Here is a 16,215-nt window from a genome sequence, read left to right on the forward strand (position 1 = left end):
ACAGATGCATCAGAGCAGACTAAGTATAGCACATTGCCTGAGATGGAAGTAACACCCACGCCCTTGCTCCTCTGCAACAACCAAAAATAAAGAGGATTAAATAAATTTTTAAAAAGAAAAAAAAAAAAGAAGGTTGCGGGTGGATTTAGGGCTCAGAGTAAGGGGGGGAATCAGAGCTTACTGGAGGCATGGTTCACCTCCTTGCCCTTGTGGTGTGATATGGATATGCCCAGTGAGCCCTGTGCCACACCAGCCCTGAGCTCTCCCTACAACACTGACCCAAACCCTGATCCACCTCCTGCCAGGTGTGAGCATTACCTCCTACCTCACACACCCAGCAATGCCTGAATTGACTGAGCACCTGGCTGTCCCTGCCAAAGGCTACACGAATGTTATGGTGGGATATAGCTCATGAAGGAGGGCAGGCTCAGAGATATTCCTGGCTTGCCTGTCCATCCTGGTTAACCTGGTTGCCTCTGCCTGTTGTAGCATCTGGGGTATATAGGTGCCCATGGCAGGGTGGCAGCACAGAGGCTGCTTGATGGGCAGTAACAACCTACCTGCACACCCAGGATGCCAAAGATGATGAAGAAAGCACAGCAGATGAGCACAATGTTTCCTATGGGCTTGAGGGAAGAAATGAGTGTCTCCACCACCAGCTTCAGGCCAGGGGCTCGGCTGATGACCCTGGAAAGGAAGGAAGGGGAGGGGTAACGAAAAGGACAGGGCAGGGATGTTTGGCTTAAGCTAAGCATTTCAGTTGTGGCAGTGCCCTGCTCTGCCTGTGCAGTGACTCATCAGTGGAGATCAAAATGCTCTTCTGTCCCATGGGCTGCTTGCCTGGTGAGGTACCTCCAGGGCCAGAGACATATGGCTAAGGGAAACCTTCCTGTGGCTTATGGCCTGTCAAAGACCATGCTTTGGCACAGCAGGATCAGACTCTAGGACTTTTCCTGGAGGGGCTGGTGGGAAGAGGGGACCAAGCAGGGCTCAGCGGGGCTCTAACCGGAGGGGACGTAAGGTGCGCAGCAGCCGGAGGACGCGCAGCACCCCCAGGATTTTGGCACCGCCAGCAGAGGCCACCGAGACCACAATGTCGATGAGAGACACAAAGACCAAGAAGCCATCCAAGACGTTCCAGCTGCTGCGGAGATAAGCCTGATCCCCAAAATACAGGCCTAGAGAGACCACCTGCAAGAGAGGGGAGATGAGAGGGGGTTAAATGGCTCCTCTACATCTTGCCTGGTAGAGGCAGCTATAGAGAAGGAGGGAGGATGGGGAAAAGTTATCAACTCCACTTGACACTGAAGTGTTATCATCTTTTCCTTTCACCTGGAAAGCTATGAAAGAAACATCTTTAGGGAAATTGGTGTGGCATAACTCCAGAAATAACAGGGCTGTGGAGTCTCCTCACCTGTTCTTTAATTCCCTGAGCAACAGGACTCTGGAAAGAACACACAGGAAACTATTTCCTGCCATAACACAGACCTGGGGCAAATCTCTCAATCCAGAGGTCAGCTGGGAGGTAAAATTGGGCACTGAACCCTGTGTTTTGAGGTTTAAGGGGGTGCTTCGATTTTCAGCAGTTCTCAACACCAGCAGGTGCTACAGAAATAACTGGACTTGAGGAGAGCTGAACACCCTGCAAATCAAGGCCATAATTCAGGTATGAAATTTAGGGGTTTTACTTCAGGCATCCAGTTTTAGGACTCTTTTCCAGTCACAAGAGGATAAAACCAAGATTTCCCTGTTGTTGCAAAGTACTGTGGTACATATTGAATAATTATGTGAACTAAGAGTGTATTATTCAAATTGTTGTCATTTCTCCTATCCTTGTTTCAGGAGAAAGGGAGTGGACATTTGACATCATTACAAAATCCATACCTCCTGGATACTAAGATTTCTTTGGATTTAAAGCCCAGGATAAACATACCCTCAATGCCTAACAGGGGACTCATACCCAGGCAGTATCTGCCTGTATCAAGGTAGAGAGAAGGATGGGCACACTGAAAAGACAGAGATTTTAGAAGGGTTCTGGGCAAACATGAACCACGTTGTGTTTCTGACACTGGGAAAAGGCTCTGAGCTGCTAATCTCCAGTAACTTACCTTCAGTGTCATCTCAGCTACAAAAATTGCTGTGAATATGTAGTTGGACACAGTGAGAAAGATTCTTTCCTGAAAATAAAAATAAAGACAGGCCTTAAATGTATCTTGACTTCCTGTTACTCTGCCAAATTCCTCTGATGAACTTGATATCTTTTGCTTTCCTGTGAAGGGTCTGAAAGTTGGGGAAATAAGAGAGGTGCCTTTGGCAAAGGTCAGTGCCAAGCAACTTCTAGCTCCTACATTGGCTCAGTCCTGTGCCATAGCTGGGACAGGCTCCTACACAACTCTGCAAGAGCACAAATTCAGTTTCAAGATGCTTTCTGCCCTGTTCTGCCCTGCTGCACTGACTTGAACTCGCTGAAAGGCTGCTGAGCACTGACTGCTGGATTGTGTGTAAGTGCAGTAGAGTCCAGGGGTCAGCTAAGGCAGACATGCAGACAAAGCCATTTCACTTGTCAGCTTGAACCATCTCCAAGGTAGCTCAAAAGCAGCATACACGAATGATGACATGCCATTCCTACAGAATGGGAGATAATTCTGTCTCTTAGTGCACACTCCCTGTCCCTTTTGCCAGTCATCTCTTGACTGCAGGTGTCTGGAGGACTCCCTTGTTCCCCACGAGGGAAGGAACTAGGATTACTCTATTACAAAGTGGGTTACCCCATTTTAAGGCCCTGCAGGAGAAGAACACACTGTGTTAAATACTAATACTTAGGCTTTAAAATAGATGAGTGGGAGCTGATGTTTAATGCTGAAGTTCTTTTAGAGGTCCTAGCAGTGCCAGGAACACTTACAAACCTCTGGCAGAGGTCGTGATAAAAAGTAAGTGGGAGGAACTGGTGCTCACCGTGCTTCTATGTTCAATCTGTGGTCTCTCCAGGGCAATGGTGATGCAGTTCAGGAAGATGAAGGCCAGCACAACGTGGTCAAAGAGTTTGTGAGCTATGATGGTTTGGCAGAGGAGACGAAACCTGCAAGAGAGTTCTAGTAGGCAGCTGTGGCTTAGGCAGAGGAAGGTTAGGAGCTATGAGGGCAGAGGATTGAGAGGTCTGGCCAAAACTGAGCTCTGATGCAGCAGCATTCCTGTCACTCATAGTATTGTTCCTTGCCATGACAATACCCCAGAGTGACCTACAGTCACACAGGGAGCCTGGAGCAGAGTAAGGGCAGAGGAAGGAGCTGAACTTTCATCCACTGCCAGTGTCAGAATGGTATCCTAACTACTATGGCTCTGGGCTCTTCTCTTGCTCTGTAGAGAAGAGACTGAGTTTCAGTTTTCATCCCAATCCCACACTGTGTCAACTCAGGGCAAAGAGGCCACACGCCTGAGGAGAGGCAGGTAAGTTGGCAGTCAAGGTGACCACACTTATATCTGCTCTGAAAGATACTGCCTGTGAGCAGAGCTGTCACACAGAGAAAAGCTCTCCCTCATGAATTATAATGAAACCCTCTTCAAGGGGTGATGCACAGGGATGAGAATACCATGGGGCATATGGATGCTTTCTCCTAGTGGAAAGACACCCTTTAGCAGGAAGAGTTTAGCTTTTGTTCTTTCTTTCTTTCTTTCTTTCTTTCTTTCTTCCAGGCAAGAAGAATTCTGACTTTACCCTAAAAGGTGTGATAAGACTGCTGATAAGTTGGTACTGGGACAGAAAATGAAAAGGTTCTAGCATCAGGGGAGGAAATACCAGTATTGTGGAGCTGTTAATAATACATTCCTTCTTCTGGGTTAATGTTAGTATTCCCTGTCTTGCTTTGCTATAAATATTTATGATTATACAAAAAAAGAAATGGGATGCTCCAAAGGGAGGGAAAAATCACAATAGTGATTTAGGATTCTTATCCTTTCTTCTTTCTCCAGAATCAAGGAAGAGTTGCTTGGCTGTAGAGGGAACATGGAGAAGACAAAACACATTCCCAGCTAGTGAGTTTAAATTTGTAACCCAACAGGCAGCTCAGGGGATGTGGCCAGCAGAGCACTAGAATCTCAACCCTCTTGCCCCAGCTTCTCAACCCTCTCATGGCAGAGCTGCACAAACCTGTTTTGTGGAGAGAAGAGATAGATGGACCAGTCCTCCCGTAATTCACACCAGTCTGGCTTATAGACTTCCATCATCTTCCGGATGCGAAAGCACAGGCTCTGGAGGGACGCAGCAGAAGCAAGTGCCACTGGTTACCTTCCCACCGAGAGAAGGACTCTTCCTTTCACATCTGACCCCAAAACAACACTACCTGCAGGTTGGCCTGCTTGCCTTTCTTTAAGCCCCTGAATGAGGAAATGGGATCAAAGAGCAACAAAGCAATAAAGAAAATAGCTAGATGCTGTTTTGTCCAGGCCTTTTTGCTGCTTGGCATCTGTTTCCCCTCTCGGATCATTACCAATTAAACTTCTCATGTCCTTTCTCAAGCACAATGTTGTCCATGATGCCTTCTCAGAGTGGTTACTTGAAGACAGGGTTTTCTCCCTACCTCAGCTAAATGAGAAGCCAAGACAAGAAGGCCTTTGACTGACACTCAGGCTTGGAAGTGACTTCATTTCATACAGCATATATGTCTGTTCAGATTTCTACTAATCCTTCCTCCAATTTTTCCACCCTTTGATGTGCTCACAGATTGGACATTGGAGTCTCCCAGGCTGGCACTGCAGACCTCACTTGCCTTGTCTCTTGTGCCTGTGCTTCCTGCTCTGGTATGCTGATGTTTCCCATGCTGATGTTTTCCCTTGCTGCTCATACAGCCTGACTTTTCCTACCCTCTAGTAACCACTGCCTGCAATGCTCTGAAATAACACCCCCTGAATGACCACACGCACTCCCCACATCTTTTCTCCTACCATCCACCTGTACAACTGCCTTTCAGGCAGTCTGACACTATGGGTTGAGCTTGTCTAGGCCTAAAAAGTCCCATCTGCATTTAGTGTTGTCCTCCAGTTATACTTAAAACATTTCAGCAAGCTCTCCCATCCACGCAGCAGGGAAACAAACTCTGGCACTGCCCTAGGTGACCCTGCTTTGGCAGGGGGGTTGGACTTGATGATCTCTGCAGGTCCCTTCCATGATCTGGGAGTTCCCACAGCCCTGCCATGTAACCTCAGGCTCCCTCCACCAAATACTTACATAATCTATTTCTTCATCATCCTCTCCCCGTTCCTTGCGGTTGTTCATCTTTGGGAAGATCTCCTTGGAAATACTGGGCATTTTGCCATTGCAGTCTTGATGTTCACTGGTCCCAGGTACTGTTCCCAGCTTACAAGTCCCTCTGTGGCTGGATGGGACCGAGGCCAGCTCTAACAGGTCAGAGGAGCCTTTGTTGTCCAGGGAGAGCGTCCGGCGGTGATGGAACACCCTTCCCGTCCCATCTGGCTCTCCATCCACCACCCTGTGCCCTTCCCCAGACAGAAGGGACTCGTGCTCAGCAGAGGGAGGTTTGTGCTTCAGGCTGTGCCCCTGGGCCAGGCTGTTCCAACTGGAGCGGCGGCTCCCCCAGGCTCCACTGCGGCCCCAGGCACCATAGTGGGAACTGCGGGAGCTCGACTGTAAGAGAGGGAGAGGAGGAGAGCTTAGCAACTCTGGGCACAAGGAGGGACCATGAGATCCTGTTTCAGATCACAGGGGAGGCTGCCAGTTTTCAGCCACTGAGGAAGTTGAATGGTGGAATTTAGCAGCAATCTCTGTACATCTGACAATAAATTGATAGTGAGTTAGCAATGGTGTTGGCTGTGATTACTTTGTAGCACCATCTGTGTGCAAAGCACTTATGGGGAAGGTAGAAATTAAAGCCAAAGGCCAGGTGTCTGATATTGTTACTTACACCAGCACAGAGCAAGAATAAAGCTCTCAAAAAAAATTCGATGGGCAGCTTTTTAGACTGCCCCAGGGTGAAGGATAACACAAGGTACAAGGTGATGGATAATCTTACATGCCATCCTTGAGTACAGTCTTAGTGAAAGGAAGAAATGAGGGAAACAGGCTTACTGATTACAGTCTAGACCAACCACATCAACAACTTACCAGGTAGCATGTGGCTGACAGCTCTCCCTATTTAGAAATAATAGGACCATGAACCCTTCGAGCACCAGTGCACCCCCCAAGGCTGTGTCTCTGGGTAGAGAGCCCAGAAGCTGATGTTACAAGCATTGGCTGGACAGTCACTAGTGCTTGGGAAAGTGCTAAAGGGCAGCAGGACCAAGCCTGGGGAGCTCCAAGGCAAGATTTCTCTCTCCATTGTTACAAAAGCTTCCAGAAAACCCATCTGTTGTGGGACTTGGAAGTTCTGGTGTCACCCAGATACTCCTATCCCTTTAACTTACTCAGGGCATCATTGTGTGCCCTGTGGAAAGGAAAGAGCAAGGGGACAAAATGTATTTCACTCTAAGAGAGAGATTCTGTCTCCTTGGTGTTTCCCCCACTTCTACTAGAAGAATACAAAAGTGCTGGATCCCACCTTCAATAGAACATAGATCAGTATCCTGGAAACAGACTTCAATAATCTGGAAATTCAGGTAAATAATGTGAACTGACCTGACTCCTGCCTACAGCAGCAGCGCAATGCTCCCCAGCAATCCCCAGATGATTGCAGAAACACAAGCAGAGTGCTTGGAAATCAAAAGAAGATCATGACACACGTTTCTACTCGCTTACCAAGGACCGCTGGTCATAGGTCATTCTCCCCAGGGACATCACACTGCTCTTCCGGGACCCAACAGCCACACGGATCTGGTCAGGCTGCAGCGAGTTGTGTGAAGAGTTTGTGACTCCCCCAGCAGCCACTGGTGGGTTGGAAGAGGGCAAGGATGGGTCCAAGTGGCCATTAGGTGTCACAGGAATTGCACAGAGCTTGGGATCTGTGTGGAAAGATGCAGAAAGCAGATGAAAGAGAAAAGAAGGTGTGTTCCTCACCAGCCAGTGACTGTTTCAATGTCTCAGTTATTTAGAGAGTTAGCAGCAGCTAATGGAATATTCACTGTTTAGCAGCAATCAGTATCAGTTCCTTCTGATTTAGGGGTTTGTGGCAAAAGCTGTGTAAGATGGGAAGACTTTGAACTATTCTCCTCAGTTCCCGAAACCAATCTGCAGTTCTCCGTGGGGCCAGGCAGATGAGCAGAGTGCTGGTCAGGTACACACAGGTTAACAGGCAGAGCAGGAAGCTGAACCCTGGCAGCAAGGGGAGGAGAGTGTGCTGCTGCTGCATGCTGAACCCTGGCAGCAAGGGGAGGAGAGTGTGCTGCTGCTGCATGCTGAGAACAGACACTTGCAACTTCAGGTCTGAACAAGACCCACCGACTCTCAGCTTGGCTAATTAAAGCAGTGAGGCTGAGGCACTGAGATCAAGAGATCAAGACGTGGGGAAACCCACAGTCAACTGCATGTTGGGGTCAGCTTTACATGTCTGCAATCCTTCCAAGTCTGTCCTACACTGAGCCTTTGCAGGGTATGTTAGGTGCTGTGGAGAGCCATCAACATTTGTTGAGATGGATGGAGAAGATGGGGTACTAGATTTCGATGCCTAAAAGGACTGAAACAATCCTTTCTGTCTGACTGTTGCATTATGTCTGCATGCAGCATCAGTGCACCAATAGGCTCTGTAACCTCTTCCCCATCTGCCTTCCTAGGGGGTTGGCTGCCTACACTCAAGGTGAGCTCTGCTATGGTGCAGCCAGAAAACCCAGGATCAGGCTGTTGTGAAAACAGCTGAGTTGCCTGAAAGAGCTGTGACAAGCCAATACTGGAGTCACTATTTGCTGAGAGAGCTGCATTTAGGCTCAGACCTGTGCCTGTGGTCCTTGTCTGGGTTATGCTGGAAGTATGCTTGTGCCTGTCCTTGCATCTTGTTAATCCTCATCTTGTCTTGCTGACTGGACTTCTTGCCTCAACCTCAGACCTGCCTCACCAGTGACTGCCTCACCTGCAATCACTGAACCATTGGCTGAACCTGGCTAGTGTGAGCAGATGTGCCCTGCTCACCTTGTGCAAATACCATGTCTTTGTAGGTACAGTTCCCCCACCTCAGCTCCTGGCTCACCATCCATTGTGGAGCAACCCACTCTTGCTGCTCCCTGCCACCAAGTCCTGTCTGAAGTAGAATCACAGAATTGTTAGGGTTGGAAGGGACCTCAAAGATCATCTAGTTCCAACCCTCCTGCCATGGGCAGGGACACCTCACACTAGATCAGATTGCTCAGAGCCACATTCAGCCTGGCTTTAAAAACCTCCAATGATGAGGCTTCTACCACCTCCCTGATCAACCTGTTCCAATGTCTCACCACCCTCATGGTGAAGAATTTCTTCCTATGTATATATATATATATATACACCTCTTGTAGAAAAACTTTCAGTCTCCAAGGGAAGACTTTGAAGGGTAGAGACCTTATCCAGCATCTTGTAGTCAAACTGTTCCAACAGTTAAATTATCTTTCCTTAAAAATATGTGGCTTTTTTTTCTTCTAGTCTGAATTTGTCTAGTTTCAGCTTCCAACTGTTACAATCTCATTATGTCTTTTTTTCTGCTCAACTAAAGGCCCATTTACCATCAGAAATCTCTCCTTACGGTCAGCACTTAGAGAGCGTGTGATCCCGTCACTTCTCTAGTTTCTCTAAGCTTCATTAGCCACTCACTATGAGGCAAGACTTCCAGATTTGTCCAAGTCCTTACTTATGTGTTGCTATCCTCTCTCCAAATGTTGGTCCCAGATTTGGACACAGCGTTCCTGAAATAGTGACTCTGAACCTAAGTGGAGACAATCTCACTTCTTACTCCTAGTTACCATTCTGTAGGTCATTCAAGAGATGCTCCCCTTAGCTATCATATTCCTCAGGATGCCAACACATCTCAGTTTTCTCACACATAACACCACAAGGTAGCATAAAGTTCAAAATGAAAACTGATAAATCCTTGGAGATGAGAGTGACTTTTCTGCAGAGTTTGCTTTCATTTTTCTCAGTAAACAGCAATGGGAGATAAGAAAATGAGGCTGCATGAGCTACTGTACCTGAGCCTTCCTGCACCTCTTGGAATTGATCTAAGTCCTCCATGTTTGATGAGCTCTGGTCTTCATCTGAGTATGACCGGTTGGCATCACCCTGGAACACACAAGTTTAGGAGCTGAGAACTCAGAAATTGAAATGATCATTTGTTCTTGTCTTTCATTGCTGGAACAACTGTAAATCCTCCTTGGCAGCCAGGCATCAATGAGATAACTGAAAGAGTCTCATGTAACCTGGGATGGCTGACATACTGCTTGCTTGCTTTGGGAAGGGCAAAGAACTCACTCTAGTAGGGTAGGGTCTGTTTCACAGGATAGAAATTGTGACTCCCTTCAGAGAGTTTGTCTCCTTGCAAAGATTAACAGTGCCAGGGGTTTTTTTGTTTCATGGTGCCCACCCTGAACCTAACAAGGGAAATTTCAAAAGTGTAGTAGTCTTGAGAGTCCTCCACTTCAAAGTGTCATGAAGGTCCCATTTTTAACACCTGTATTCCTCCTCCTGATGAGGCCTTAGTGGCAACTCACCTCAGCCTGGAATCCCTCCACGAGAATGGCCACCAGCAGATTGAAGAGTACATAATTGCCAAACGTCATGAGAGCCACAAAGTAGAGGGATGCCCATGGTGAGGTGGAGGCCATGCCATTATAGAGCACAACATTCCAGTCCTCCTGGGTTAGAATCTGCAACCAGGAGTAGAGACCACATAAGCATGAAGGAAGAACACAAAGAGAGTTCTTAGAAAAGAACAGTGAAAGGACACACATTAGGACTACATCAGGCCTCTTGACTTCCCTATAACCACACACTCACTGCCCACTGTTACTGTCCACTGGTACTGCCCCAATAACGTTAGCTGAGCAAGGATAAACAAGAGCAACCATGAGGGTGGTCATGTGATGATGTGACAGTATTACACATGGAATTTCCACAACAGGAGGGACCTGTGCAAACTACCTCCTCTAGGAAGGAAAGAGTGTTCCTGCCTGAGAGATACTACAGTCATTTGATTACAGCATGCAGTTGTTCTTCCTCCAAACATAACAAGCTGGAACCTGCTGTCAGGAGCGAGTGCAATGTTCTGCAACGAGGAAAAGCAGCCCTTGGTCCTCTTCTCTTTCCCCTGGCCCACCTGTAGAAAGCAAAGTGAGCTCACCTGGAAGACAGTGACAATGGCCCACAGCAGAGAGTCAAAATTCTTCCGGTCGGGAACTGTATCTCCTGTGTCTGTCCTGAGGCTGAACTTGCAACCAAAGATGTGCATTCCCAGGATGCTGTTGGGATAAGAAGTAGAGATGGTGTCAGACATAAATACCTCTGCCACCACAATGATCTCAGATACTTTCTCTTTTCCTCCTGACAATCTAATGTCATGCCACAGGAGCGAGAGGTAGAACACCACAGCCAGACCACTGAGACCTGTTCATGAAGAAGGAGCTGTGCATTGCACTTCCCAAACACCTTGTTTCTCATCTGTACTGCCTCAGAGCTCACGTTGTCCCTTCAACCTGTCCTTCACATCTGCCTTCTCCATTGTTTGCTTTCATTTTTCTTCATCCCCCTATCACTGCACCCACAGGATGCACTGACAAAATGTCTTCGTGGCTTCCTGCTGCTCTTCTGCCAGCCAGCCTCCAGACTGAACTGTTCTTGCAACCAGTGCTGATTACCAAGGCACCTTCCCCATCCTGCCATGGGACATTATGCTCAGTGTGCACATTTGGGGGCAGTATTTCTCCACCCCTGCCCAGGCCAAATCTTCAGCTGCTGAACCCAATCCAGGGCAGCAGCAACCTCAGCCCATACCAACAAATAGATGTTTGCCAGTGCTTGCCTGAGGCTAAAGCAATGTGCAAGACCCAGTCAAGCAAGCGTGCATTGAAGCTGCTGTCCCCAGGAGCCATGCAGCGCCTCTCCAAAACACTGAGGCAACTATCTGCCACCTCACCTGAATATAAAGATGAAGAGCATGAGGAGCATGCAGAAGGTGGCTACGTTGTCCATAGTCTTCATCAGCACCACAAGCTGGCGGCGCAGTGCAGGCATGAAGCGCACCAGCTTCAGCACCCTCAGGAGGCGGAAAGTCCTCAGCACGGAGAGGCCCCCATCCGCCTGGCCAACAATCTCCCAGATGCTGTGGCCCAGAAAGGCACAAGGAATACAAGGAACAAAATGAAAGACAAGTGAACAAACTGAAGGGAGAGAGAGAGAGAGAGAGAGAGCAATAAGAATGCCAAGCCAACTTTTCCACCTCTGCGAAAAAAAATCTGTTTCAGCAAGATATCACAGGATCCCAGGGGTTGGAAGGGACCTCCAGAGATCGAGTCCAACCCCCCTGCCAGAGCAGGAACATAGAACCTAGCACAAGTTGCACAGGAACACATCCAGATGGGTCTTGAAAGTCTCCAGAGAAGGAGACTCCACAACCTCTCTGGGAAGCCTTGTCTCATGCTCTGTGACCTTCACAGTGAAAAAGTTCCTCCCCATGCTGAGGTGGAACCTCCTGTGTTGTAGTTTATGTCTATTGCACCATGTCCTATCACAGAGTGCAACTGAGAAGAGCCTGTCCTCTCCCCCTTGACACCCAGCCCTCAGATATTTGTAATTAGAAGCATATAATATAGGCTTATATTTAAGTGCAGAAAACCATATTTCTCTGTTATGAACATGAGCTGCATGTTGCACGGGGGAGGAAAGGATTGCAGCATTAAATTCCAGTAAGACAAGTTCTTTTATCACTCATTAAATCTTTCTGACCTCCTTAATTTCTGCATTTACCAATATTTCACAGCTAATATTTGTTGTGGAGTTGCAAAGCAACTGCAATTGCCTCCATTCTACAGAGAGAACTGAGGGGCAGCAATGCTGTGCAGCTTGCCTAGGGTCACCAAGTGTTGGCCTTGTACATCAGCTCAGGTCCTCCCAGTATAGCTGCTGAATCTTTTTTTGAAAAGGCAGATGAAAATGTGCAAGCTCTGTGGTACTCTTTTTATTTCAGTCCCTCCCCAAGGCCCTTGTCACCTGATGATGACGATGATACTGTCAAAGATGTTGTAGGGGTTGCGGAGGTAATCAAAGAGACCAAAAGCAGCAAGTTTCAGAATCATCTCCAGGGAAAACATGCTTGTAAAGACAACATTGCTGATCTCCAAGATGTTGGTCAATTCCTCTGGCTGGAAAGCAAGCAAATTCAGAAAGTCAGAACTGAAAGAGCCCTGAAATTATGGGAAATAATTTGCCACCATTCCCAGAGGACAGATTTTTTGTAGGGAGCTGGCAAGCTCCTGTAAGTGAAATTAGAGTGGAGCTGGACAGAGCCACCCCTACTCCAATGCCTTTGCATGTTTACTACACTCAGCACAGATTTTGTACTAGGGGTGGTCAGGAGGCTCACAGCCATTCACATAGCAAAGGCTGATCAAGTGTCTCCCAGATTGCACTCCATAGCCTGATTCCCCAGCTAAAGGCTACTTTACTTTGTGCCAAGAATCTGAGTATTTTCTGAAGCAGGGCAGAAGTGATTGATCTGTGGCAAATCTCTTTCTTCAAGGAGTCCTTCCTCTGAGGTTTTCACAGGTAGCTGGCACGTATTTTTGCTGACATCTGAGTGGTAGGAAGACAGTTCCCCATCTTCCTCTAAATCTCACTGCACTTCTCTGCCCTTTCCCCCTCTGTTTTATCCCTTCCCTGTTGTTCAGTCCCCCTCTCCCCACCAAATCTTTGGTATGTATTAGTCTTCTGAGTTTGCTCCAGCAGTCTTTTCTCATGCCTCTGTCCTCAGAGTGGTCTCAATAATGACCCAAGTGAATATCAGACTGGGTAAATAAGACAACTGCAAGGAGAGGCCACTGCTAACAACTACCTGTAAGAGATAGGAAGAGCAGAACAGGGTGAGGAAAAGAGAATAATAGATAGCAAGAGGAGAAAGGCAGATGCAGAAGGTGAAAATCTCCACATATGACACAAGCTGATAGTGTTGAAAGAAAAAAAAAAGAAAGAAAGAAAAGAAAAACCCCAACAGTCTGCCCCTGCCTCAGGAATATTTTTTTCCTGTTGAATCTCTGACACATCTTTCAGCCCCTGTGATACAGCCTTCTCCAGCAGAGACTGATGTGCTTGTGCATATGAGAGGAAGCCTTTTAATGACTCCATCAGTAGAACAAGACTCAGCAAATTAAATTACTCCTCCTTTTGTTTTCTGAGTTAATGACTTTTTTTTTCTTCAGAGAAGTTTCCAAGGCTGCACACACTGACAAGGTCAGGAAAGGGTCTAGACCATTTCCTCAGGAATGGTGAAACAATTGCTTCGGAGGGAGACAAAGGCTGCACTGATATCATTGATAAGGAATGCCAGGATCTTGCTATGCCCTATGAAATAGAAGCATTCCCTGCACTAAATTTGAGGTGGACTCATCTGCTCAAATCAGCTGTTACCAAGGGGACTAGGACTGCATGAGGCCAAACAGCAAGGGCTGAAGTCTCACATAAGGCCAGATGTGTGACAGGCAGCAAATGCAGAAGCCTGACCATGTCTGCAGGCACACACACACAGAGCCCAGGGAGACCACTACAGCAAGGGAAAGGTGCAAAACATTCCCATAGCGAGAGAAAAACTTCCTCACAGTATACTGGGAGCCAGGCTAGACACCTATGGATGGCCTTCAGACCAGATGAAGCTTCTAGGTCAATAGCCTCATGAAATTCAATGTGGGCAAGTGTAGGGTACAGCATCTAGGGAGGAACAACCCCACATGTCAGTACAGGTTAGGGGCTGACCCGCTGGAACACAGCTCAGTGGAAAAAGACTTTGAAGTTCTGGTGGACAACAGAATAACCACGAGCCACCAGTGTGCCCTTGTGTCCAAGAAGGCAAATGGAATCCTGGGGTGCACCAAAAAGAGTGGCAAGCAGGTTGAGGGAGGGTCTCCTTCCCCTCTACTTTGCCCTGGTGAGACCTTATTTGGAATAGTGTGTCCAGTTCTGGGCTCCCCAGTTCAAGAAGGACAGAGAGGGTACAGCAAAGGGCTACCAAGATGATTAGGGGACTAGAACATCTGTCTTATGAAGAAAGGCTGGAGGACTTTGGGATTTGAGGCTGGAGAAGACTGAGGGGGGCATCTTATCAGTGCTCATACAAATTTGAAGGGTAGGTATCAGGAACGTGGGACCAGTCTTTTTTCTGTGGTTGCCCAGTGACAGGACAAGAGGTAACAAGCACAAACTTGAACTTCCATCTAAATGTGAGAAGGAGCTTCTTTACATGGAGGGTGGAACATTGGAACAGCAGCACTGGAACAGGCTGCTCAGAGAGGTGATGGAATCACTGTCTCTGGAGTCATTCAAAACTTTCTTGGGTGCTGTCCTGTGCAATCTGCTGTAGGTGAACTTGCTCTGGCAGGGGGTGGTTGGACTAGATCTCCAGAGGTGCCTTCCAACCCCTATCTTCTGTGATTCTGTAGTTCACCTGGCTGTAGCCCACTGCTGACCATCACTTTTCCAAGCAAGAGCTGGTGGGGACTTGCTCCAGATGAAGGTGTGCCACCTTCCTAGGAGAAGGGAGAAGGAACACACTTCAGTGCTTCTCTGGCCCAAATGTCCATGTTTACCTCAGGGCAGGCATGTGACATCTCAGACAAGGTTACTTTTTTGTTATTTAATTTAATGTAGCACTAAACCCCAGCTCCAAGCCTTCAGGATGATTCTGATCCAGGCTCCCTAGTAGCAGGCAGTAGTACTCTCACGGTTTGGATACCCTTGCTGAAAAGGTGGCTGAAGACTCCCCTGTTCCTTCACACTGGTCTGAGCCAGGCCTGGCCACCAGAGCACTCTATTAAGCATCACATAAAATGGATGGGAACAAGAAAACTGCAAAAGCCTGTTGGTTAGGACAAGAGAAGACAGATGCTCCTGGTACTGCTGAAACGAAGAAGTGAGTCTCTGCAGGTCAGAGCCAATATTTTTATCATCAATTCAGTGCCCAACAGGGAAAGGAGTCATGGTGTCTGAGGACTGCAAAACTGATGTTTTTCTAAAGGGCAGCCTTTTCTGTTGGCTCTGCCTATTACATATGGAGTTTGTGGAAGGGGAAGTGAGAGAGGGATGCAGTTCTGGGTTTTACTCTCCCCCTGAAGCTGGGGGCTGCTTTCACCCCTGCTCTGGGACCCTCAGAGGACCATATCCTCCATGGACTGGAAACTGCTCCTCTCATCTGTGGCTTCCCGTGCCCTTTGCTAGTTTGTTGCACTCCTCATTACAGATTTTTACTGAAGTAGTCTATTTCTTTAAAATATAAAAAGGGGAGATGGCTCAATTTCCATCCATAATTACATTTGAATAACAAAACCATCCTGAAAATGAGGGGGAGAGGAAGGGAGAGAAGAGCAAGAGAGAGAAAGAACAAACAAGTGCACATAGGAAGGGCAAGATAAATATCACTTTATGGAGAGCCAGGCAGTAATGACACTCACCAGGGACATGTGGTCCATATGCTACACAGAGATGCCAGCTTCAGCCTGAATCAAATGATTATGTCACTGAGAATGAGCAATGCAAAAAAGCAGCAGGCTATGATGGTGGATTATCCTTCCCTCTGCTGTCCACATAGTCTTTCCTGTGCTGTCTTAGGAGCAATTGATGCTTGAAAAGCCATGCTTGCATCTCACTTGTGGAAAAGGTCACCTGTTCCCTTGTCTCTACCTCCCTCCCTAACATCTGTTTTTCTAGTCAAGCCTCCACCTGTTAATCTGTTTCTAATGGGCCATCAATCAGGCCCAGCAAAGCATCCTTCCTAGAGAGAGGGGCAGGAACGATTGGCCAGGGAAAGGAGGGAGAGGAATCAAAAAACAAAGCTGAAGACAAATTAGCAAAACAAACTCATTGACACCCACAGGAAGCAGAGAAGCAGAGTTTTGTTTTTTTTTTTTAATGGAGTAGAACAGTTGTAAATGCTGGGGAAGGAAGAGCAACACAGGGAATGAACTCAGGAGAGAAAGAAGAGAAAAAGAGAGGAGCCAGCTGCAGAGATACTCACTGGCTAAAAGCAGATCCTCCTTTAAGGCCATTTCTGGAGATACAGATAATTTGGCAGAGTGCAAGGAGCCACCAGCTGGGAGCTGGGGGTGCAGGGT

The 16,215-nt window shown here is 47.5% G+C and overlaps 1 protein-coding gene across 1 annotated transcript in view; it reads right to left on the bottom strand.

The window, feature by feature from the left end:
* The window catches only part of CACNA1I (calcium voltage-gated channel subunit alpha1 I), a 166,041-nt gene that overhangs the window by 21,983 nt on the left and 127,843 nt on the right, over positions 1-16,215 (bottom strand). Inside the window, exons 10-21 of the mRNA XM_054386678.1 lie at positions 12,110-12,261; positions 11,037-11,222; positions 10,245-10,362; positions 9,616-9,771; positions 9,097-9,187; positions 6,749-6,951; positions 5,225-5,641; positions 4,148-4,248; positions 2,956-3,079; positions 2,109-2,177; positions 1,007-1,191; positions 561-687 (exon numbers count right to left, since the gene is read on the bottom strand). Of these exons, the coding sequence (XP_054242653.1) occupies positions 561-687; positions 1,007-1,191; positions 2,109-2,177; positions 2,956-3,079; positions 4,148-4,248; positions 5,225-5,641; positions 6,749-6,951; positions 9,097-9,187; positions 9,616-9,771; positions 10,245-10,362; positions 11,037-11,222; positions 12,110-12,261 (1,929 nt within the window). The remainder of the gene's footprint in view (positions 1-560; positions 688-1,006; positions 1,192-2,108; positions 2,178-2,955; positions 3,080-4,147; positions 4,249-5,224; positions 5,642-6,748; positions 6,952-9,096; positions 9,188-9,615; positions 9,772-10,244; positions 10,363-11,036; positions 11,223-12,109; positions 12,262-16,215) is intronic.

Source organism: Indicator indicator, chromosome 14 (assembly GCF_027791375.1).
Source record: "Indicator indicator isolate 239-I01 chromosome 14, UM_Iind_1.1, whole genome shotgun sequence".
NCBI lineage: Eukaryota > Metazoa > Chordata > Aves > Piciformes > Indicatoridae > Indicator > Indicator indicator.